Raw genomic sequence first — 26,500 nt, forward strand, 5'->3', positions numbered from 1 at the left:
CTGAGTGGGTCTGAGACTGCCCTGCACCCCAGTGATATCCATGCTTGGACTGGACATAGAATAGCAAGGATCTTGAGATGATTGTGGGGAAAAGCGTGGGAAAGATAAAGGGGGAAGCACCATTTCTGGCCACATTTCAGCCCAGGCACAGACGCGAAGCTCCAAACAGCCTGGGAGAGCAGAGGTAGAACTTCTGCAAGTGACCTGCCCCCAATTACCCTCTGAAACACTCCTATCTCCCATGGATGGGTCCTGTCCCAAGTTCATGTCCTGTTTCAGAGGAGCATGAGGAACCAAACACTTGGGGTCACTCTTGGGGAAGCCAGCCATGGAGGACCTGCTTTCCCTCCAGAATGCCCTAGTCAGTCGATAGCTCCACCTTCCTGGTTCGCACAGCCCAGGCACCTGGGAACCCCTCCTGACCTGTTCCTCTTCCTCACCCTCTCCATGCAATGCATTGGGCAGTCCATAGATTATTCCTTCAAACTCCCTCTGTTCTCTCCATCTCTGGCAACACCCTCCTGTACAGACCACCACTCTGTCTCCTGCCTGGGTCACTGTTGCTCTGCTGACTGTCCTGCCTATGGGGCCCAGGTCACCATGTATCCTCCCATTGACCTCCTCTCGGCAGACACAGCAGACTCTTTAACCCATGACCCAGGCAGGGCCAGAACAAAGCCAGGCTTGGACGTGCGTGTGATGAAGGTGCGGCTGACCCCTGCCCTCAGCCCCCTGTCTCCTGCCTCTGGGTCATGGACGGCAAGGGTGAACACACATCCCAGTGTAGCCTGGACAGCTCAGGCGGTGCTTGGTGGGTGCCTGGCATGTTATGGATAGCTCCCCTTTTCACTCATAAAATGGCTCCAGTTCTGACAAGAAATTTGATGGCCACCAAACTAATACCTTGCATGAGTTCAAACTTTTCCAAACAGTAGCGCAAAATTAAAAAAAAAAAAAAAACAAGCTCATGAGAAAATAGACAGCATGATTTCAACCTAAATCCAAATGCAACCCTGGACAGTCATGAAGTTCTATGCCCAAAACAGGGCTCCTAGAAAGACTGCACAAGGAGGAAGATAGGGAGGTAGTGACCTTCTCCTTTGGGGCCCCTCCTTGCCAGGCTCTGATTCAGTGGCTCTTGGGTGGGACCCCAAAATTTGCATTTTTTCCAAGTCTCTCTCAGGGTTCTGATGCATGGCAAAGATGAACTACATTGTCGTAAGCCATCAACTCTAGGCCTATGTTGAAAGGGCCTGTGCCTTCCTTTGATCCAGCACTTGGGTCCCTCGCTTCCGACAGCTCATGACCTCCTGTTCTAAGATGTCATCAGTATGTCCTTTCATATCCACTCTCTGTCCTTCTCCACCTGCTGTCTGCTGCCGACCTGTAGGGTGTTGGCCACAAGCAGATTCATATCCTTCCGGCTCCCTTTGGAGTCACCAATGGGGAAGCCCAAGAACAGACTGGAGGGAGGCAGGAGTGTGAGCCCAAGCATTGAACCTCCTGGCTACTTCCTGAAAAGATGGCCTTGCGCTGGCTCCGTCTGTGGCTAGAGGCCCAGTTCCTCTCAAGGGCTGACTCAGCATGGTTCTCTTCCTTGGGCTCTCTTCTCTTGATTCCTTGAGGCCTGTAGGTGGTGACAACTGGGCTGTAAGGACCCCTTGTTACTACCTATTGGTTTTTATTGCCACTGTAAGAAATTTCCACAGAGCTGGTGGCTTGAAACCACACAAATTTATTATTTTGCAATTCTGGAGGACAAACGTCCCAAATCAGTCTCACTGAGCTAAATTTAAGATGTCTGTATGGCTAGTGCCTTCTGGAGTCTCCTTTTGACTTCCCAGCATCTGGATGCCACCTACAATCCTTGACTTATGGCCCCTTCCTGCATCTTCATGTCCAGCCACCCAGCACCTTCTCTCATCTGTGATATCTGTTTCTATCCATCACCACATCTCCCTCTATGACCCTACCACCAGCCTCTTTCACTTATTAGGCCCCTCGTGATGCTATTGGTGCCACGTGGATCACCCAGGGAACTCTCCACATCCCAAGACCCTTGCCTTAATCACCCCTGCAAAGTCCCCTTTGCCGTGGGAAGGTAACACACTCATAGGTTCTGGGGATTGGAAGGTGGACATCATTGGGACCATTATTCTCTCTACGTCACCATGCATCATGCCTTCAAGTTCTCCTACACCTACACTTTTGTATATAATCCTTTTGTACATAAACCTTCCTCCAGTAACCTATTCTAGTCTCACCTGATTCCCTGAATCTGTGCACCATCCATGGCACTTTTTATTTTTTCCATTTTTTTTTTTATTGAGTTATTGATAGGCTACAATCTTGTGAAATTTCAATTGTACATTAATGTTTGTCAGTCATGTTGTAGGTGCACCACTTCATCCCTTGTGCCCACCCCCCACCCCACCTTTCCCCTGGTATCCACTAAACTGTTCTTGGTCCATAGTTTTAAATTCCTCATATGAGTGGAGTCATACACAGATTATCTTTCTCTTGCTGGCTTATTTCACTTAACATAATTCTCTCAAGGTCCATCCATGTTATTGCAAATGGAATGATTTTGTTCTGTTTTGCAGCTGAGTAGTATTCCATTGTATATATGTACCACATCTTCTTTATCCATTCGTCTGTTGATGGGCACTTAGGTTGCTTCCACGTCTTGGCTATTGTAAACAGTGCTGCAATAAACATTGGGGTGCACAGGACTTTTGGGATTGCTGACTTCAGGCTCTTTGGATAAATACCCAGTAGTGGGATGGCTGGATCATATGGTAGCTCTATTTTTAGTTTTTTGAGGAATCTCCATACTGTTTTCCATAGTGGCTTCACCAGTTTGCCTTCCCACCAGCAGTGTATGAGGGTTCCTTTTTCTCCACAACCTCTCCAACATTTGTTGCTATTAGTTTTAGATATTTTTGTCATTCTAACGGGTGTAAGGTGATATCTTAGTGTAGTTTTGATTTGCATTTCCCTGATGATCAGCGATGATGAGCATCTTTTCATGTGCCTATTGGCCATCAGTATATCTTCTTTGGAGAAATGTCTGTTCATGTCTCCAGCCCATTTTTTGATTGGGTTGTTTGATGTTTTGTGGTTGAGTTGCGATAGTTCTTTATATATTAAGGATATTAAGCCTCTGTCAGATATATGACTTGCAAATATTTTTTCCCAGTTAGTGGGTTGTTTTTTTGCTTCAATCCTGTTTTCATTTGCCTTGAAGAAGCTCTTTAATCTGATGAAGTCCCATTTGTTTATTCTTTCTATTGTTTCCCTTCTCTGAGAAGGCATGGTGTCCGAAAAGATCCTTTTAATACTGATGTCAAAGAGTGTACTGCCTACGTTTTCTTCCAGAAGCCTTATGGTTTCAGGTCTCACCTTTAGGTCTTTCATCCATTTTGAGTTTACTTCAGTGAATGGTGAAAAAGAATGGTCAATTTTCATTCTTTTACATGTGGCTTTCCAGTTTTCCCAGCACCATTTGTTGAAAAGACTTTCTTTTCTCCATTGTATGCCCTCAGCTCCTTTGTCAAAGATAAGCTGTCCATAGATGTGTGGTTTTATTTCTGGGCTTTCAATTCTGTTCCATTGATCTGTGCACCTGTTTTTGTACCAGTACCATGCTGTTTTGATTACTGTAGCTTTGTAGTATGTTTTGAAGTCAGGGATTGTGACGCCTCCCGTTTTGTTCTTTTTTCTCAGGACTGCTTTAGAAATTTGGGGTCTTTTGTTGCCCCATATGAATTTTAGGATTCTTTGTTCTAATTCTGTAAAGAATGTCATTGGGATTCTGATTGGGATGGCGTTGAATCTGTAGATTGCTTTAGGTAGAATGGACATTTTAACTATGTTTATTCTTCCAATCCACGTACATGGAATGTCTTTCCATCTCCTTATGTCGTCATCCAATTCTCTCAGAAAGGCCTTGTAATTTTCATTATATAGGTCCTTCACTTCCTTAGTTAAATTTACCCCAAGGCATTTTATTCTTTTTGTTGCGATTGTGAATGGTATTGTATTCTTGAGTTCTTTTTCTGTTGGTTCATTACTGGAGTATAGAAATGTTACTCATTTATGCAAATTGATTTTATACCCTGCAACTTTGCTGTAGTTGTTGATTACTTCTAACAGTTTTCCAATGGATTCTTTGGGGTTTTCTATATATAAGATCATGTCGTCTGCAAACAGCGAGAGTTTCACTTCTTCCCTCCCTATTTGGATTCCTTTTATTCCTTTTTCTTGCCTGATTGCTCTGGCCAGGACCTCCAGTACTATGGTAAATAAGAGTGGTGATAAAGGGCATCCTTGTCTCGTTCCCGTTTTCGGGGGATGGCGTTCAGTTTTTGCCCATTGAGTATGATGTTCACTATGGGTTTGTCGTATATGGCCTTTATTATGTTGAGGTAGTTTCCTTCTATGACCATTTTGTTCAGAATTTTTATCATAAATGGCTGTTGGATCTTGTCAAATGCCTTCTCTGCATCTATTGAGATGATCATGTGGTTTTTATTCCTCAGTTTGTTGATGTGGTGTATCACGTTGATTGATTTGTGGATGTTGAACCATCCCTGTGTCCCTGGTATGAATCCCACCTGATCCTGATGTATGATTCTTTTGATGAATTGCTGAATTCTGGTTGCCAAAATTTTGTTTAGAATTTTTGCATCTATGTTCATCAGTGATATTGGCCTGTAGTTCTCTTTTTTCGTGGTGTCCTTGTCAGGTTTTGGTATCAGCGTGATGAGGGCCTCATAGAATGTGTTAGGAAGTGTTCCATCTTCCCTAATTTTTTGGAATAGCTTGAAAAGGATGGGTATTAAATCCTCCCTGAAATTTTGGTAGAATTCCCCAGGAAAGCCATCTGGTCCTGGGGTTTTATTCTTTGGGATTTTTTTTTTTTTTTAAAGATTTTATTTTTTCCTTTTTTCTCCCCAAAGCCCCCCGGTACATAGTTGTATATTCTTCGCTGTGGGTCCTTCCAGTTGTGGCATGTGGGACGCTGCCTCAGCGTGGTCCGATGAGCAGTGCCATGTCCGCGCCCAGGATTCGAACCAACGAAACACTGGGCCACCTGCAGCGGAGCGCACGAACTTAACCACTCGGCCACGGGGCCAGCCCCTTCTTTGGGATGTTTTTGATTGCTGTTTCAATCTCTTTCCTTGTGATAGGTCTGTTCAAATTGTCTGCCTCTTCTTGAGAGAGCTTTGGGAGACTGAAGGAGTCCAAGAATTTATCCATTTCCTCTAGGTTATCCATTCTGTTGGCATATCGTTTTTTGTAGTATTCTCTTATAATCTGTTGTATTTCTGCAGAGTCTGTTGTTATTTCTCCTCGCTCATTTCTGATTTTGTTTATTTGAGCTTTCTCCCTTTTTTTCTTTGTAAGTCTGGCTAGTGGTTTGTCAATTTTATTCATCTTTTCAAAAAACCAGCTCTTTGTCTCATTGATCCTTTCTACTGCCTTTTTCGTTTCAATAGTATTTATTTCTGCTCTGATTTTTATTATTTCTCTCCTTCTGCTGACTTTGGGCTTCATTTGTTCTTTTTTCTCTAGTTCAGTTAGGTGTGCTTTAAGGTTGCTTATTTGGGATTTTTCTTGTTGGTTAAGATGTGCCTGTATTGCGATAAATTTTCCTCTTAATACAGCTTTTGCTGTATCCCATATGAGTTGGTATGGCATGCTATCATTTTCATTTGTTTCCAGGTATTTTTTTATTTCTTCTTTAATTTCTTCAATGATCCATTGCTTGTTCAGTAGTGTGTTTAGTCTCCACATCTTTGTGCCTTTCTCAGCTTTTTTCTTGTAATTAATTTCTAGCCTTATAGCACTATGATCTGAGAAGATGCTTGTTATTATCTCAATTTTTTTAAATTTGTAGAGGCTTGTCTTGTTTCCCAACATATGGTCTATCCTAGAGAATGTTCCATGTGCACTTGAGAAGAATGTGTATTCAGCTCCTTCAGGGTGGAGTGATCTATATATGTCTATTAAGTCCAATTGTTTTAGTTTTCCTTTAGCTCCACTATTTCCTGTTGATTTTCTGTCTGGATGATCTGTCCATTGGTGTGAGTGGGGTGTTGAGGTCCCCTACTATTATTGTCTTGTTTTTAACATCTTCCTTTAGGTCTGTTAATAGTTGCTTTATGAATCTTGGTGCTCCTGTGTTGGGTGCATAGATATTTATAAGCATTATTTCTTCTTGATGAAGTGTCCCTTTGATCATTATATATTGTCCCTCTGTGTCTCTCTTTACCTGTCTTATTTTGAAATCCACTTGGTCTGATATGAGAATTGCAACACCTGCCTTTTTTTCCTTGCTATTTGCTTGAAGTATTGTCCTCCACCCCTTCACCCTGAGTCTGTGTTTGTCCTTGGGGCTGAGGTGTCTTTCCTGGAGGCAACAAATTGTTGGATCTTGTTCTTTAATCCATTTTGCCACTCTGTGTCTTTTTATTGGAGAGTTCAATCCATTCACATTGAGAGTGATTATTGATGCATGCGGACTTAATGCTGTCAATCTGTCGCTCATTATCTTGTTTTCCTGTGTTTCTTTTCCTGTGTGCTTTAGACTATCCATTTAATACTGCAATTTCTTATGCTGGGTTTCTTAGATTTTTCCTTATCTATGATTTGTGACTCTGTTCTGTACTTTATTTTAGTGTCTACCTTGAAGTTTGTATTTAGAATCTCGTGTATAATATAGTCTGTTCTCTGGTGGTCTCTTACTTACTCGACCAATACTGATTTAGACCCTTTGCTCTTCCCCTCCTAAATAATTATTTTCATTTTTTATTCCAACTTGTCTTATTAATTTGTAGTTAGAGTGCTAAGATCGTCCTTGTTTTGGTAGTTTCCTTATTTTTACCCTAATGCTATAGTTGAATATTTGCTATCCTGTTCTGGTTCTATCCATCGGTCTCCCTAGTCTGTGGATTGTGTCCCCTTTCTCCCTTTTTTCTTTTTTCAAGTATGAGAGCCTTCTTGAGGATTTCTTGTAATGGAGGGCTTTTAGTTACAAATTCCCTTAACTTTTGTTTGTCTGGAAAAGATTTAATTTCTCCCTCATATCTGAAGGAAATTCTTGCTGGATAGAGTATTCTTGGCTGAAGGTTTTTATCCTTTAAAGCTTTGAATATATCACTCCATTCTCTCCTAGCTTGTAGGGTTTCTGTAGAGAAATCGGCCGACAGTCTGATAGGGGCTCCTTTATAGGTTATTCTCTTTTTTTTCCTTACTTCCCTGAGTATTCTTTCCTTATCATTCCTATTTGCCAACTTTACTATTATGCGCCTTGCGGTGGGTCTTTTTAAATTGACAAATCTAGGAGATCTAAAACTCTCCTCTACACACATTTCTCCATTGATCCCTAGATTTGGGAAGTTCTCTTCAATAATTTCATTAAGCACACCTTCTGCTCCATTTTCCTTTTCCATATTCTCGGGAATTCCTATGATCCTTATGTTCTTACTCCTCATTGAATCCATTATCTCTCGGAGATTTTCCTCATTTTTTTAAATTCTTAGTTCTCTTTCTTCCTCTGTCTGGTGCCATTCAGCCTGTCTGTCCTTGATTATGCTGATTTGCTCCTCTAGGTTGTCTACACGGGCATTCAGGGAATCCGTATTCTGTTTTATCTGGTCCATTGTGGTTTTCATCTCAAGTAATTCTGTTTGATTCTTCTTTATGATTTCAATCTCTTTTGTGAAGTAACTCCAGAACTCGGCTTGTTTCTCTATCTTTCTCGCTACCTCATTGAGTTTTTTGATGATAGCTGCTCTGAATTCATTATCACTTAGTTTATCTAATTCCAAGTCCTCAGGACTTAATTCTGTGTTTTTATTATTTTCCTTCTGGTCTGGGGCTTTTATAAATTGCTGGATGGTAGAGGAGCGGTTTTTTTCTCATGGTGGTAGAATTCAGTTGCAGTTACAGCCTGTCGCCACTAGATGGGGGTCGAGAGTGGCGTTAGCTCTCCACCTTGGGGCAAGATGGCTGCGCCCACTGGCTTTGCTGGGGGGGAGGGGCTGTTACTCACATGCGCTGGTCTGGGTTCAGATCAGTTCTGTTCTCTGGTCTCCCAAGGACCTTGCTTTATAGGGTCCCCACGGACGGAAGCTTTCCCCCCCGTCAGCGGGTCTCCACTGAATCAGCAGCAGGAGTCCTGGATGATCCCCCAGTCGCGCGGCCCCTCCCCCACTCCTTCCCCACCCGCACCACAGGGATCGAAGACTCTAGGGGAGGGAGCGATGTTCTCTCCTACCGTTCCAGCGCCTCCGAGGGTGTAAGCAAGGTTATGATCTCCGCCTTCTTGGTATTGTAGGTCTCTAACGAGCCGGCATTATGTTTATTCTCTGAAATTCAGTTCTTCCAATCTTTTGTTGTATTTTGGAGGGGAGAGAATCCCAGGTCAGCTCACCCCGCCATTTTGCTCCGCCCACTCTCTATCTGATACATGTTTTGAGAATATTTTCTCCCAGTCTGTGGCTTGTCTTTTTATTTTGTATGAATTTTTCAAAGATTAAAAGTTTTTAATTTTGATGAAGTCCATTTTATCACTTTTTTCTTTTATGATTTGTGCCTTCTTATTGTCCTACTTAAGAAATCTTTTCTTAACCCAGGACACTAAAATTTTCTCCTGTGTTTTCTTCAAGAATTCCTATGGTTTTCTTCCTTTTGGGTTTATACCCTATTATGAATTTCTTTTCCCATATATAGTGTCCTGTAAGATTTGAGAATTATTTTTATGCCTATGACACCATTAGTTTAAAAGATTTTCCCTTTGCCCATTGAATTGTTTTGGCAACTTTGACTCAAATCAATTCACCCTGTACATGTAGGTCTATTTCAGGACTCTCTATTCTGTTCTATTGAGCTATATGACTATCTTTTCACTAATAACAAAGTGTCTTGATCACTGTAGCCTGAGAATTAATTCTTCCAACATTGTCTTTCTTTTTTAAATTGCTATGGCTATTCTATATCCTTTGATTTTCAATATAAATTTTAGAATCAGTTTGTCAATTCTGATAAAAAAAGCCTGCTGTGATGGTCGAAACCTCATGGATGTCCAAATGGGCATGACTACTGCCTACTCTATTCCTTCGAAAAATAGGCTTCTCACTGGGTGTACTTCATCTGTGCCCAGCTGCCTTCTTTTCGGATTCCCCTGCAGAGATTGTACAAAGGTGTCCTTAAAGTAGCGCAGGCAATACACAGGTTATCAGAAGCGTTCTCAGTCTTCCTTCGTTCCTCTTCTCAGACCCCACAACAGTCACACACACTCCTCATCTGAATGACAAACACCCCAGCTGATCAGCCACTAAGATAATCTGACTCTCCTGAGAAGTTGACTAAGGGGTTGTTGTTTTCTATTTTGCTACTCCACCTTCTAGAGAGAAATTTCTAGAGAGATAATCAAGAACATCATTATTCCAGGACCTAGCCTGAAGACAGAAAAAAGGTCATTGTTTTCTCCAGTAGACACGTCTAGATGAGTTTATGTGTGTAACGCTATCACTAATGCTAAGAATTGACAATATAATCTGATTACATTAATTCAGAGCCTAAGGAAAATATATATCGCTCTTCATGATCACTAATTGAAATGCAGGATTCCTTCAAAAGTCTGAAGTGCCACATGTCAACCTAACACACTGACAATGTCAACTGATTGCAAAATACACCAGGTGTCTGGCTAGGGAATCACTCACTGGCAACTTCAACAATGAAAGTGATTATAATTCAGTATTTTTAATGATGCTTGATGTGCAAACGATTACTTTAGCTTTGCTCAGGAACAGCAAATTCCCACTTCGGTGATAACTCGACTTTGAATTATGTATCACCCACTATTCCATCACTATTCTCTTGAATTGAAACAACTATAGTAACAAAAACCTTTTGAAGTCATGTGAATCCTTAATATAATATACTCAAAAAACAAAGCTCAACATTAAAGCATATGCAAACACTTGTGTGATGGAATACATAGCTTAATATAGGCAACCAGAATACCTACATGTTATATGAAAAGATGGACTCTTCAGCAGTCATATAAAGTTGAATTTCCAAATATAATTTTAAGGTAGTAGAATGCAAAGACGTATATCCTAGAAAATCATACAGTTTCTGCAGGGCTTCCAATTCTTTACTTATTTTTAGAGGGTGAACAATATTTGCTCACAATTACTCAATTTGCAACAACTACCTATGGGGGTGCCGGGCAGAGAATAAGGGAGGGTAGCTTAGGAGAATAAATTGACTATCCTTCATCTACGGAGTGAATTATTGATGGAAAAACATGAATGTAAGTTTCTGATAAGAAGGCAATTCCCTCTATGTTCCCGTAAGTTACTCAGAAATGAGAATAATCAATATCTGGAAAGAACAGCAATAAAAATTTGGCATATGGCCTAAAAGATAAAAAATAAAATATTATGTGTAATGCTTAAAGTAAAATAGTTATGTAGCGGTTAACATGGCAGGAAGCTACGGGGCTCACTATAGCGTATTTTTCAATCTTCTGAACCAACAGAAAACTGACTCACTACCTTACTATTATTGACAGCACCTGCCACTCTTTTTCTCGTCTGTTTTATCATTCACATGGTAAAGAAACTCCTTTTTTATTTAGAAAAAGCCTTGATGAAGGAGTAGATGATCATTTCTAACCCGCTCCATGAGAATGCGTAAAGATATTTTCTTCATCCTGAGTTAAAAACAAACAAATAGATATTGGTAGACAATACATGTTTATGAAAGGATGTGTTTCCATGGAAAAGAATAAAAATGCTACTAAATAGAATTGCGTATGTGTTCATTTGCAATGAATTGTTGACACGCTGTCCTTTCTGGGGTTCAGGGAGGTCAAGAGCCCCACGATACGATCCCCTGACGGATCTGAAGCCAAAGAGGGCCACAGGCCACGACCCGCGTAATTCACTGATAGCACCGAAAACTGCAGTTCCTCTCTTGCTCCACAAGATGGCAACATTCCACCACTGCTGTGCGCTCGCTGCAGAGGCTGCGCTCCAAGTAGAACAAGTGTGTTATTTAGTCTACAGTCATTTTTAATTTTACTACTGACAGTCTGACAGGACTTCTTAATATTGCTGGATTAACCTTTCCATGATTTTGTGCTAAATCCTTTTTTTTTTTTTTTTTTTAACTCCCTTAATCTGCTGTGTCGGGAAGAGAATACAATTGACTCCACCTTACGACAGGCTGCGTTGATACTATTAAGCGGAAAGCACTGGTCAAAACAGATGGGGAGAGAGGTAGGATTACAGGCAGCAAGTGGGGCCATGTGTCACATTAAAGGCCCAGATTTCATGAGTGCTTTCCGAGTGTGGGCAGTTCAGGGAGAATATTTAGCTTGTCGTCACTCCCAGGAGTGCTGGACAGGGTCTTCCACAGCACAGAGAACACCACCACATGGAATGTAACTTTCACCTTTAGGTTCAGTATTATTTTCCCCCTGGTAAAGGAAGATTGTCTATCTGGGGTAAACATCCTTCTCAAAATGTTGTCTTTGAAGACTCAGTTGGCTGTCAGGGAAAGATTACAAAGCTTTTTCTCCAACACACTTGAGAAGGAAGTAAGTGATTGCTGAAAAGATGCACATAACACAGGTGGGGCTGGAGGAAGGACGACCAGCACTGCAGTCTGCAAGGGTCCCAGGGATCTTACAGTGACTACGTGGCCACCATGTACGGAACTCTTACTTTATACCAGACTCGGCAATAAATGCTTCATAGTAATTTCCCCCATTTACACCTCACCATGACTCAAGGGCTGTACGGTCACTAGCTCTGTATTAACAGATGAGGTGTCTGAGACATATGGAGGTTATGAGTGGGTTACAACACGGCTGGCAAGAGGACATCAAGCCAAGGTTAAACCTAGTTAGTGTTACTCCAGTGGCCAAATGGTTAATCATAACGTTACACTGCCCCTCAACAGCCTCTGAAATGGCAAAGTCTCCCCTCGTACTGCTTTTGTCCTATTGGCAAGACCCTTTCCTGGGTTTTAAGGGTCTGTTCTCTGAGAAAAAAATCCCAAGCAGGTTCTGCTTTGTGTCCCTTGGCTCCTCCAGTCCCTGTATAGAAACCATGAGGAGCTATACCTCACTTTGTGGTTTATGACCATGGAACTCATGCTGGAGATGGTGGAATTTTAGGATTTTTATATATTGCAGAGTTTATACGTAACTTCAAAATCTTGGCCCTTTAATTGGGGCCAACTCAGATAAACGATCCTGTCCACGATTTTTTGACAGAGAACACTTGTGGTTTTATAAATTTCTTTTTTTTTTTTTTTTAGGAAGATTAACCCTGAGCTAACTACTGCCAGTTCTCCTCTTTTTGCTGAGGAAGACTACTCCTGAGCTAACATCCGTGCCCATCTTCCTCTACTTTATACGTGGGACATCTACCACAGCATGGCTTGCCAAGCGGTGCCATGTCAGCACCCGGGATCGGGACCGGCAAACCCCGGGCCGCCGAGAACGAGAACGTGCGAACTTAACTGCTGCGCCACTGGGCCGGACCCTATAAATTTCTTAAAGGGACCCCTCACCCCACCCCTGGAACACATTTGAGATGGAAGAGGAAGTGAGGGTAGGCTCTCATTATTAATTTCCTATCTCACCTGCCCTTCATTGTTTATTTCACTGACAAAGAAAAATAAGACTTTGAGGGTTGGCTAAAGGGGAAAGGGCCAGAGCTAGAGGAAATAAGTCAGCAAAAAGGCAACTAAGCCTCTAAAAACGAAAGTGCCTGCTTCACATCCCATCACCTAAGGACCCTGACATAAGCCCAGGAATGAAATCCACTGAGGGCATGGAATAGAGACTCACTGGGCAGAAGGCATGTTCCTCAGCAATTGAGTTATGGCATCTTAGTTAAAGCGCTGAATCATCCTGGTTGCAACTAGATACCAGTCAGCAACTAGAAAAACAGAGAAAGACCTAGCTGTGGGGGACTAGGAAGGTTGCCTTGGCACCTGTTCCAGTAAAATTTGTGGCCAGGGCAGGGCTCCACTTCTATTAGGAAACAAAAGAGTTAATAGGAACCAAGGAACCCTGACAAGCAAGGCGTACATAATGGAGTTCTATGGGCGGGTGGGGCACATATGTGCCCAGAGACCCAGTCCAGGAATGTGAGATGTTAGGCTTGGTGCAACAAGGTAACTCTAACCATGGGAGGTACGTATAGGACATTTTTTTATTGCCAGACTAAGGTAGGCTCAAAGTCTGTGTATCTACAGAAGAGCAAATGTGGAGCAGTAACAAAATATATTCAACACGCAATCTATACTAAGGTGCACATAGGTGGTCCTTTGGCCAATTACCCAGAAGAGCTGGCCTAGCATGAATCACCACATGGACCAGCCCTGCTCTGAATCTCAAGACAGGGCCAAGGCAGGTGCACCATGCTCAGACTCTGCAACGTAAAAGAATGCACTATTTTGTACTCCTGAGAGGAAGGGGGGAATCCAAACTCTGTGTTTTGAGAGAAGAAAAACAATTCAAGTGTATCTTCTATAACTTTTTGAATATGTTATTGAATATAATTTTAGAATTAGAAAAATTGGGGAGCATACCACAAGGGTGAGTACCCAAGTGATCTGGGGAGCAGTAAAACATCCTTTTAGAGCTCATTGCTGTAATACACATGGCCAATATTGCCACCCGCATAAAGTAAGTGTTGGTAAGTTCTACATACGTACAATTTTCAGATGAGATAAAAGTCTCATGACATCCGCCATGTCCGCAAGGATGAGTAAGCGCGTTACAGCTGATAGCAAAGCCCTTGCCGCCCGCACCATGGTGCCACGCTTCACGGATGAGCATGGGTCATCAGCAAACTCTGAAGAGGCGATGCGCATCGTCTCACCTGGAAGACAAACACGGAGAGGGATGTGTGTAGACGAGAGGCTCAGAGGCTGACACTGCTAAAGATCTGTGGATGGACTGTTAACTGCTCTTATTGCAAAACTACCATGACGGGGTGGGACTTCTGCCACCTCCAATGCAGCAGAACTTTTCAAGGCAAATGCATCAGTGCACATGGACAGGGGCTGTGAACAAAACAAGGTGCTCATTTCACACTGAAGTATGAAATTATGCTTTTAATATCAATCAAGAACACATTTAATTTGATTTGTCTAATAGTTGAGATGAATTTGTCCTGACCTTAATCATTTTCACTCTTCATTTCCCTTGGAACCAATGGTATTTACCAGAAAGCTAGTTGAGGTTACTGACAGTTGAAGTACAATGCTAATGGCTCCAGAGAGGAATGGAACTTAAGACCTTGGCCTCATTAACACTGTACTCTTAATTGAGCTAATCAGACAAGAACAGACTATAGAGATACCCCATATCCAGTCTTTTAATACTCTGCTAGGAAACTATTCTCTAACATAGAACATTTATAAGACAATTGAACCAATTCAACAAATGTTCATTAACTACATACTTGTGTCAGATTCTCTAGTAGGCTCTGGAATTACAAAGGTGACTGAGAACACCCTGGTCTCAGGGAATTCACCATCTAATAAAGAAACATATTGTAAATTCATAGTCACAATACAGTGATTATATGCCATAACAGACATACGATGAAGAATGCAGGCAAAGGAGAGGAGAGGGTGATTTCCTCATTTCGTGTGAGGCGGGGCAGGGGAAGCTGTAACTTTGATGGGCTTGGAAGAACTAAGAAGTATTCCCCAGGGAGACAAAGGTTGGAGGGGCACCCTAGGAAGCATGAACATTGTGTGAGGCTCTGAAACCTGGAGCGAGGCACTGAGCCTAGGGAACTGCAGCCATGTGGAAGGTCACAGTAAGGAAAGGGTATGGGGAAGAGAGGTGCCAGTGCCTGGATCACTGTGGAAGAGATTTGCATTGTCCTCAGCAGTGAGGGAAGCGACATTAACAGATTTTTCATTTTGGCTACATTACATAAAATAAACTGGAGGGGATAAGACTAGGGCAGAGAAAACACGTAATACGGCAAACGCAGTTATAGTCTGAAAGCAGTAATGGGAGCCTGCACCAGGCAAGTAGGAACTTGATATAGAGAGGAAGGGAGTATTAATGAGATCTGCACCAGACAAACAACGGATTTGGGGATTGATTAGATGTAGAAACCAGAGAGAGGGTGGAGGTGATGGTGAATATCAATACAATACAATCCACAGGTGCATATCTGCACAAAGGGACCCCAGGAGTGGGAAACATAGGGAGCTCATTAACTAGAATGAGCCTGGTCCCATATCAGTGGTGTGGATATCCACCCAGGATAGAGAGGACTGGGAGAGAGCATAAGGAAACTTCACAGAGCAGTGTACACAGGGGCATAAAAGCTTCAATAAACTTGAAGACTAGAGTTAATATGACCGATTATTTAATTAAGGATAAAACAATTCATTCAATATTTTATTTATAGAAATAATTACTTCTCATCTATTAATCAAAACCGAGCTCATTTAAATAAAGTCAATTATATCATTGAAAGTCTGTGCATCCTGTAATTTATCCTAAGATATAAGGGAAAATAAAAAACACCATTACCATTGTACAGGCAGATCAGAATACAATGTAATTTGTTTAGTTAGTGTTACAGTTATTTAAACCGACAGTGATACTTTTTATATTTGGGAAAAGTGGGTACATAAGGAAATATATTGTGCTGTTGGATTTTTAAAAGAGGCTACCATCTACAATAAGTGTTTTATATTGCTGACCAGCTTTGTCTGGATGCTTAGGCACAAACAAATAGCTTGATATATAACAACAGCAAGGGAAAGACTGAAAAATTCATTACCATACTGGCACAATGGTGAATTTTCAAGAAGTATAGCCCTAGAGGGCGAAATAAACTTTAAGGTACAGGCTGGCACTTAGGAGACACATAATCAAGCCAAACGTCCCAGTGTCCCACCCTTGCCACAGGGAGATTACATAAATCTCCTCCTAGTCCCCCTCTACCCAAAACAAAAGACTAATTGAGAGATAGCTGTGCAGTGGGGAGAAGGCTACTTTATTGCCACTCTGTACAGTGCAGCTAGAAAGAATATTATACACCAAGACAAATCTAATGAAATACTGAGAGGGTCACCAGAGGCAAATGTGGGCAAATTTGTATATGGTATTAATGGGTTAGTCAACTGCTATTGAAATGGATCCACTTACTCAAGGGAAGGGGAGATTTATTCTGCCTATGAATTTAGGGAGCTATGTGGTTGATCCCAAATTCTGCAGGTTAAATTGGTACAAGCCATAGCTTGGGTAAGAGCAGACCACCCAGGAAGGCCACTCTCAAAACAGTCCAGTCGAACCCTCTCCCAGCATGTAGAGGAACTGTGTCTAATCAAACCAAGTTCAAGTACAGGTTTTATATAGAGGGTCAGTGTAAGGGCACTTCATCCAGATGCTGACCATTTGGTCAGCCCTACTGTTTCAAAGCTAGTGGGTGACACATAGCAACACAGGGTCCTCAGGTGGAGCTGATCAATCTGAGGGCCACAGCAGGCACCAGTGAAAGGAGTGTCTGTGTGTATGTGTGTGTGTGTGTGTGTGTGTGTGTGTGTGTGTGAGAGAGAGAGAGAGAGAGAGAGAGAGAGAGTGAGTGACTGAGTGAGAGAAGGAGAGAGACTCACATTAGTAAATGTGACTCTGCAAATGGAAATTTCACACTAAATTCTGAGATCATTCTAAGATAAACAGAAGATGATTTAATTCAATTTACATTAAAACAAAAAGCTTATTTTAAGCAAATACAAATGATCTCATGTTGTTAAAGATTTCAAAGAAAAGGCAATCTGAAGTCAGCTATAACTGTAATGTGTTTTATATCCCTGTAGTTTTAGGATTACTGAATTAAAATTAAAGTCTATATTACAAAGTGATAAGTCAGTTTATCAGGATAAAATCAGCTATTTTCCCAAGGAACTGCTTTTTCCATAAGACTAAAATATTTAGCTAAGAAATGGCATGCACGTGTAGGAGAGGAAGGAAGCTGCAAAGAGAGGCTAAGAGATCGGCCTGTTTCTTTTATTTTCACTCAATCTCATTTACTTGATTAAAGACCCAAGCTCAGAGCAGGGTTTCTATGGTCAAGCCTTTGATCTCCCCAAGCCTCTACCACTGGCTGGAAAGAAGGAAAATTAACATCTCCAAATAAGTGACTGAGGGGAAATAACAATTAATATGTACATAGTGGTTCTATATAAAAGTTTTTATCTAAGTATTTTTCTAAAAACTTTATATATATATATTTACTGATGGATTGAAAAAGAATACATCTTTAAAGCCACAAAGACTTAGGGTCACATTCCAACTCCTCTCCAACCATTACTAAATATGCAAGATTGGCAATTATTCAACCTTTGTGTTTCAGTCTCCCCAATGTCAAACAAGGATGAAAACAATGATAGCCGCCTTGTGGAGTGCCATTAGGGTTAAGGATTAGAGATGATGCATTCAAAGCACCCAGCACAAGGCCTTTCCTGCAATGAGGGAGGGCTTCCTCATTATGATCATTAGTACCACTGCTACCACTGTCACTGTGATCCTCTCCAACACAACAGGAATTGGTGGTGAACTCCTGGTTAAAGGTGTGGAAGTGTATTTTTTGGTTGTTTCCATTCCTTGTGAACACAATAATTTAGAAGCCAGAAAACATGTGCCCTATAAAAATACTGATTGTTTTAAGGCAGAAAATACCCCTACCCCAAAAAAGTGATGCTAATGCTTGTTTTTCAAATCAGTGATTATTCTGGTTCTTATGCTATCCTGGAGGCACTGGGATGGGTAGATAATTGTGTATAAGCTTGAGGTAACATCACTCAAATGTGGAATGATACAGTACAGTATTAATAAATAGAAAAGAGTGATCCCATGCAGAGGGCAGAGTCTCAGGAGTATAAAAAGTCATTTAGGAGGCAGACAGTGAACTAATGGCATGAATATCATGTGGCTCAACTTTTGAAGGGTGAGCCTGCATGCAAGGTAAACACTCTCAAATACTTGACAAAGAAACTACTGGAAAACTTCGACAAGCAAGGGAAAAGGGATGGTGAAAAGCTATGTTCAGAGAGTGCAGGGTGAAGGAATGGAAAACTCAGAAATGTGGACGATCCTAGATGCTGATGAGGATTTCACTTATCTTTTCTTTGCACTCTTTCAGAAATGGCAGGCACTGAGCTGGTCCCTTGGAATCAAATGATGGAGACTAGAACTAAATTGAGAATGAAAATGAAGAAAAATGCAAGCCACAGAGCAAATCTAATGAAATACCCAGAATAAGAACAGATTAAGACATACAAAGTCAAGTAGGGAGATTTCCACGTACCTACCATATATTGTGTGGTCATTTACATTGTCAACATTTTTATTATAAATTAAAGATTGCTCCGCAAGAGAATTGAAAACACAGTTAATTAAAAGGAATCAAAATAGCATTCACAGTTCCAATAACCAGAGACAACCACCAGGGAACATTTATGAGCTGTCTTCTAGAAAGTTCTCTATGCCTATATTTTTAACTACTAGTTATCATATATAATATCTATAACTGCATATTATCCTTTGTCTAATTATATAAATTCTCTTTTGTTTAATCACACAGATTTTCCTTTGCCTAATTACATAAATTTCTAGTATATGTTGACAGTTAATGTACTTGATATTTCCCTCCATTAAAGAATTCCTACAGAAGACGAGGGGGAAAAAAGCAAAACGTCCCAATCCTCTTAGCTATGGTTTATTCCCTTTCACAGTAACCTATACCTGCCTCAGAATCTTTTTCACACATATTTTCCTCAAGGTACAAATCTTAAAGGACTCTGAGAAACGAATCCTCTACAGCAATGCAGAAAAAACATATGTTTTCAGAGAAGAAAGCAAGACGAGTGAGGTATAATACTTGACCACAGCTTTGCAAAGCCTTGGCTAGCTGTGCTCCCTGACCTGTGCGTACTCACTGGGCCACACACTCACAGAGCCAGTGCAGGAATACACACAGCCAAATTTTAAAAGGGTAATTGAGTGGATAGCGTACATCCTTTGAATTCCTTATCATCTTGATTACGTTGTAGAGTCTATAAGGCACTGTAATGCTTGAAAGCCATTACTGCTTTGGTTAGTTAATTTTTAAAACATGGTGGGAAAATATTTATCTTCATTTGAGATAAAGCAAACTGAAACATGAAATGAATGGTCAATGTGGAGGACACCAAGGAAGTTACAATGTTATCAGAGGCGATCTTGACACATTACAACATTCTTCGTTCCTTTTTAGAAGACACAGGTGAGTACTCCTTTGATAAGAATCATCCAGAATTAGTTGATGTATAGGAAAGGATGAGTGGAACAGGTGTTGATTTAGCTAAGGACCTCTGAACTAACTGTGTTAGCAAACACTGAGGAATATCCTCTTTTAGGCTGGTTTCAGCAGCAAGGGGATGGTGCCCACAAGGTGATTCAAAATTCTTTCCATTTTAAGATTCTATTAGGTTGTGTCCATTTGGACTTAATATTTTAACATGTGCTCTCTCATCTCCTTCCTAATAAGAACAGTTCTCTTTTATTTAGAGCTCATGGTGTGCCAGGGTCTGTTCAAAGAGCTTTACATGATTAACTCAATTAGTGATGAAGAGAACCTGATGATGTAAATACTTGCATTGCTACCATTTATACCTGAGGAAAAAGAAAAGAGTAAAGGAAGAGTACTTGCTTAAACAGCTGGTAAGTGGTGGAGCCAGAATTCAAAGCCAATCTGGCTTTAGAGTCAATGCTCTCAATAACAGTGCTTTAGAAATGTCTTTAAATTCTGCTTTCTGTATTAAAATTATTTGTTTACATATTTCCATTTGGACCTACATCATGAGTTTAAGACTAATATACTATTGTATTTAGTTAGCAGAGTATTATGAGGAATAAAGGAAGGATGGAAGGAGGGAGGAAAGGTGGAAAGAACAAAGACATTTCTCCAATTATTCTCAGGCTCTACCACTCCCTATTGTCTCATATCAGGGCTGATTTATCAATGCCTGTGCCTATATACATTTGAGTCTTCACCACTTTCCCAAGACTGTAAGCTTAGTCAGAGTAGGGACCATAATGGCAGCATATTGATTTCTTTATTCCTAGGACCTAACATGCCTTTGACAAGGTGCATTCACTCAATAAATGTTTGGAGGAGCAAAGGAAGGTGTGCCTGGCACCTGACATTTTGAAACACATCAAATTGGTGGTGAAGCAAGGAGAAAGGACAAAAGAAATCCTGAATGCTATGAACTTCACAATGAAATGATAAGTTTAATATTTTTTCCCTTTTTTTTTTTTTTAACTTGGACTTGTGTTTCAGCAAGCAGTGGGGAAACTCCAACATTCAAGAAAGGCAAGTGCTGGTGGAAGTAGCAACTCCTTTACGTTTCCTTTGTTTTGCCCACATAGGCATTTGTTATGCAGAATGAAAACATCTTAAAACTTTTTTAGAAGTAAGAACTTGAGAGAGCAATGTATGCATTTCACCCCAGGGTGGCTATGACTCAAACTCATGATTAGGGGAAAAGGTTGACAATCAAAATTTTTTCTGAGGCTCAGGGATGATGAAATCATGTATTTTCTCAAGCAAAATCTGCATTAAAAGGGCTACTTTCTGTGGACCCTCTCAACTCTAGCACTGAACATCTACACCAGTGCTTGGCATAGTTCAGCTTTTGTCACCAAAAAGCAAGATAATCTTTGGCCTAAATATGTGATATTCAGGAGAAAGCTTTATATGCTTTTATATATATACATATACATACATATAATTTTTAAAAAGCAAGTACACATCAAAACCATGTACATATTATACAATGAGAATGCTGCTTTCTTTGTCATTCTACCAAAGGTAATGGGCTCCATGCATTCTTAACCGTTCTTTGATTTTCCAAGGAGCTTTCTGAGCAAACAGGAAATTACATGCAAAATAACAGAAGGCTGATAGGTCCACTGACCCTGAAGTGATTGTGAGACTGGAGAATTTCTGATCTGGGTAGGACCTCTTCAGGCTCCTTCAACATCTCAGTCTCATCTTACATCTAAAGACACAGAAGCCAAGTGGAGAGTGACCTGCCGGAGATCAGGAAACTAGGTAAGGCCAGCATCCCAAGCTCTTGACATCCCAATCAGGGGCTCTGGCCACAGCCCCAGAGTGGCTGGGAGACCAACAAAGCACAACGTGACACCAGCAAATCATAACTTTCCCCTCACCTAACAAAACCCCAAAATAACCACATGGCCTTGTTACCGCCCTGCTTTAGTGGCTTGAGCAGAAAAATGTATGTCATCATTTGGTCAGACCCAGCGTTCTTTATCAAGGTGGGTAACTGAGTCTGTTCTAATGCAATTTTCCCTCCTATCAAGATATGTTCAGCATGTAAAAGTACTACAAATGTCAGTAACTGAAGATTTAGTGTATTGAGTGTTATGAGCTATTAAACATCGTTAGAGACAGCAATGCACCTCCTTGCAGAAGGCACAGATCATTAAGCGTATGGATTTTAATTATTTCAGCTGTAGCTTTTTCCTGGGTTGGGAGGAGAGGGTGCAGGGTAATTTTGTGTTGTTGTAGCCAGAAAGATTAGCAAGCTGCAATATGGCACACTTCACAAATGAGACCTTTGCAAGGACCTGTTAAATGTAGCAAGAGCCACATTCCATAAAAAGGTGATTATTGTCTTGGGCTTGGATGCAGTGGAAGCCCATAAACTTGGAAACATTAAACAGTGATGTGCTAAGCTTAGGAGAAAAATGGAGTACAGAAGATCCATAGTGAACTCAAAGTCACTTGATATTTTTATAAAATAAAGAGAAAAGAAATTGATAATCATGTAAATTTCATCGTGCAATAAAAGCGTTCTTATATATATCAAATAAATACTTAAAGAAAGCCTATTGTTAGAGCGTAAAACAAATAAGCACCCAATAAACTAGCTTTTGTATATCCAAAATTTCAATAACCCTGTATATGTAGGGCACATCTCTCTATAAAAAGCATACTGCTGATTTATTTATATTCCTGTCAATAAACGTTTCTATTGATCAGTATGTTTATTCTCCTACAACCATGACCACAAATCAAACCCCCTGAAATGTCAGCAGACTGATAGAGTACTTAGTAGTTGAAATGTGATTTCAAAAACCTTTTAATGTGATGAGGAAAGAAAGAAACAATGCCACAACTGGCATCTAGACTGGACAGCAGAGATAGTATGATCACCAACAACGCTAGCAACTAGTCTTGAAGGAAAGAGGAAGGCTCAACATCCCAACAAGCAAATGTAGAGGACGCCTTGGTTTCCTTTTGCTAATTAAGATACCGTGTAAGAAAATACAGAGTAGGGAGGTGGTGGTCAGATTTAACGTCCAAATCCCAGAATTTAAGAATACTTTGGAGGGCATCAGGCAGCCTACATCTCAGCAGATGTAAAATCCAGGTGTGACCTCTAAGACAGAAACCCCCTCCCTCCCTAGGAAACCAGTCCAATTTGAGATCCTCTAATAGATAAAATATTTTTCTGCAACTATTTGGTCTTTGATGTACTCTTCTGAATCATACACAAAAATCTAATCCCCTTTTCAACAGCATAGGTCTTGAGAGAATCTTTTAAATGTCCTTAAAGATAAATAAAAAATCAAAACAAACATTCTTCAGCCATTGCCCAAGAACTAATACCTCCTCCAGATTATGAAAAGGACAACTAACATAAAGAAATTAACGAACAGCTCCCCCCAGGTTTTGAAATGTTAACTACTTACTAACTATTCAAACCAAGATGATTTGTTTCCTTTTACAGGACCTTTTAATCAAATTAATAGTGTCAGCATGACAGGTGTTGCCAATCTTCTTTGGAGGGAACTAGTCTGGTTTCTGGCATGTTGTGAAACAATAAGAGATAACAATTGATAAGATAGATAACTGATAACAAGTCTGATCTATTTCAGGATCTAAATTACTACTTATATTAGAAAGATGTTAAATATGAGCTCATTGTGGAGTCGAATTCCTCAATTTCAGAGTGTAGAAGACAAGTATCAAGAACCTTATATGACTTGCTCAGGGTCACACAGCCAATCAGGGCCAGAGTCCAGACCATAGCTGGGTCTCTTGTCCTTGAGTTTGGATTTGCTGTAATTTACTACCATAGTTAATTTCTTTAGAAACCTCCTGTTTTTGACATGATTTCACAAATTTACAACTGACTGTCCCCAAAAGTTAATACATATAATTTAAGCTTTTTTACACTAGTTTGGATGTCTTGATATTATGTTTATGTGTGAATATATTTGTAAGTTCCTATGGTATCTCAAAATTGTCATTAGTACAACTAAATAATACTTGCATCACTGATTTCATATCAGCTAAAATATAAATGCAAAGAAAAGCAACTAGGAAGAATAAAAAAGGTACATTATAAAATTTATAGGCTGATATGCTGCAGACAAACTAGGCTCGAAATTGCTATACTGTAAAATAACAAGTGAACTTTTTCTAAAGTAGTCTTTGGCTAAATGAAAACACAGGAATAATTCTCATAACGAGGAAAGTTGATCAAGGATAGAAAATTCTACCACACATCTTAAAATTAGAAACAAAACAAAAAATGTTCCAAGTAATTGGTATCATGAACCTGGTAAACCAAGCCATAAAATTACAGCTCAATTAAGTTATGTTTTAAGATAGAACACAGAGAAAACTGATTTCCCTCACTGATTTCTTGGTGAAAAAACTAGAATGATCAGATTCTAGGATTTAAATGCCATGGTCTGTGCTTTAATTTCTAAACTGCCATCGATTTTCCAGTCATCACAGAGAAATGGCAGTTTCTTAAATGTGAGTGTAGCCATGAGTCTTCTTCACTGACTGACAGTAGGCACCCAGGTCACCATCATTCTGATTCCAATATTAAGAGGGCTCCAAAAGGGATCAGATCTAAATCAACATTAGCATATCAATTGTAATGAAACACTGCTAACAAAAATGTATTTGCTCAGTGGGGGGATCTGGCAATAGGTAATGAAGAAAATTGATTTAAGGTAACTCAAAACCCTAAATCCAAAAGGACAAACTAGCAAAATGTGCTAATCATAGCTTTCTTCCTGTCTGTGATCAATAGCTTGTCACTAGGGTCATGATGGATCTCAGACAGTCTTCTCTCCTTCGAATCCAAACATACATTTTATAAAATAAGTGAAATAAGTTTATAACAAACATCAACCTTGAAAGGGAAAAATGTCCCAACAGGGTGACATACAGCCTCAACAGTGAGGGAAATGTGGGGGGTTAGGACAGTTCTGTCTACACCGCCTTAGTTGTAGGGTTGATTGTATGATCACATCTATAAATGTGTGTTTGTGTGCAAAGTGTATAAGGAGATACTATATTTCATTTCACTCATTTACCAAGCACTTGCTGTGTGGTAGACACTTCCTAGGTTCTAGATATTTAAGATGAAGTCATGATTTCTACCCTCTGTTTACTTTCAACCTGATCTTTCTGAAAGGCTCACTAAACATGGATCATCTGTGGAACACCTGTAGAGAAATGTCCACTGAATAGGCATTTGGAAACTCAAGAAAGAGGAAGCTGCCTTTTAGGCAGCTGGGAATCATGAGTCAGTGGGGGATGCTTAGTCAGTTATAATAATAAGTAAGAGGGGCCAAAAAGTGTTTATGTGTGAGAATCTATATCTATACCTATACTTACACCTATATCTATACCTATCTATATATCTATCTGTACATCTCTACAGAGACAGAGAATGAGAGAGAGATTTTTTCTTTCTTTATTCCTCCAATGGGCAGCTGTTAGCCACGACTCTGAGAGACGGCAGAGACCAGTTACACACTGTTAACTCCCTCTCCCCCAAATCCTTGCTAGATTGCTAAAAAACAAAAATTATAGGGGCTGTCCCAGTGGTGTAGTGGTTGAGTTCACATGCTCCACTTCAGCAGCCCATGGTTTGCAGGTTCGGATCCCTGGTGTGGACCTATGCACCACTCATCAAGCCACGCTGTGGCAGTGTCCCACATAGAAAATGGAGGAAGATTGCCACAGATGTCAGCTCAGTGACAATCTTCCTCAAGCAAAAAGAGGAGGATTGGCAACAGATGATAGCTCAGGGCCAATTTTCCTCACCAAAAAAATTATGGGTGAGAACATCCCAGACAAACTCTTCCTCATTAATTAGTTCCCTAGCCCCATATTAAAGCAAAGATCCAATGGTTAAACTTAAAAAAAGTAGGATAAATATACCCTTTTCCTTGTATTCCCAGACTTTTTGGACCCTCTTTTGTATATTAACAATTGTACCCATCCTCAGATTCTCTTGCCAGTCTCTGAGTCTTTCTGCCTCTTGCAGCCTGCTCCCAAGCAAAGTAGGCCCCATTCTGTGCTTCTTCATGTTGATTTCCTTTGATGTAAAAGTGGAAAAATAGTGATAAATGATTTGAAAATTTCACTGCATGCACTTGCCGGTGAATGCAGGTGCCCAGTCCCTTGGTAAGCATATTTCTCACTACAAATTAATAAACTCACATTGGGAGTATAATTTAACCTCACATGTAGATCTGCTCATAGGGAGAGAATAGTCTGGTCATGCTGATGTTAGCATTCCACTCAGTATGACAGTATAATAAGGATTAATAAACTAACATGGATTTTTTAAGCAAATACACACATGGTTGTTTAATTCTTCCATCACTTACATATTATGGAGTTGCAGTGACTGAACAGCAATTGCCTTGGGGCTACGCCCGGAGGTGTCTGATTGGGGTAAGTACGGGAACTGGTTTTGAACAATGAAGAGGAGTGATTTTCAACTCCTACTCTCAACACAAGTGGTTCTTCTCACTAAAAGGAGTTTAAACGAAAGGCTGGGGAAGAAAATGCAGATGTCAAAGAACCTACAGAGGTGGAGAACTTATTTTAGAGACAGGGAACTGAAGCCTTACTGAGCAATACCTGGGCTTAACAAGCCAAATTCTAAGCCACTTCCAGATAGTATTCAGGGACATGAAGTAAAAAGTAGGCAGCCTGACACATTGGACAAGCGACAGTGGTAGCTCAGGCTGATTTCATCTCAGCCTGCACAGAGGTCACCATGTGTTCACACTGGTCCAAGGCTGTCACTCAGGTGGAAAAAGAAGCCTGTATGAATCCACCATACATCCTTTACAAGATGCTCTATGTAAACAATGGGTAGTCAACTATGTTTAATTCTCACATCAGAGTGTGGGTTCAGCAATTTTTAATAGATCCATTTGTTATCTTCACACGATTCCAAGTTAAAGACTCTTTTCAGGTACAAATGCATAAGCATGCACACATATGTCACATAAACTCCCACCAAGTGTGCCCTACTTAAATACCTAGTCAAGGCTTTGGCACAGAGAGCTGGCAAAGCCAGTAAATGGAACCAT

At 40.5% G+C, this 26,500-nt stretch overlaps 1 protein-coding gene across 9 annotated transcripts in view; it reads right to left on the minus strand.

The window, feature by feature from the left end:
• CTNNA2 (catenin alpha 2) overlaps positions 1-26,500 on the minus strand; it is a 1,085,794-nt gene that overhangs the window by 734,213 nt on the left and 325,081 nt on the right. For all 9 annotated transcript variants that reach the window (XM_001499457.6, XM_070236225.1, XM_005599873.4 and 6 more), the window contains exon 4: positions 13,753-13,919. In XM_001499457.6, coding sequence (XP_001499507.1) covers positions 13,753-13,919 — 167 coding nt within the window. The remainder of the gene's footprint in view (positions 1-13,752; positions 13,920-26,500) is intronic.

The sequence above is a fragment of the Equus caballus genome, chromosome 15 (assembly GCF_041296265.1).
Source record: "Equus caballus isolate H_3958 breed thoroughbred chromosome 15, TB-T2T, whole genome shotgun sequence".
In the NCBI taxonomy this organism is placed as follows: domain Eukaryota; kingdom Metazoa; phylum Chordata; class Mammalia; order Perissodactyla; family Equidae; genus Equus; species Equus caballus.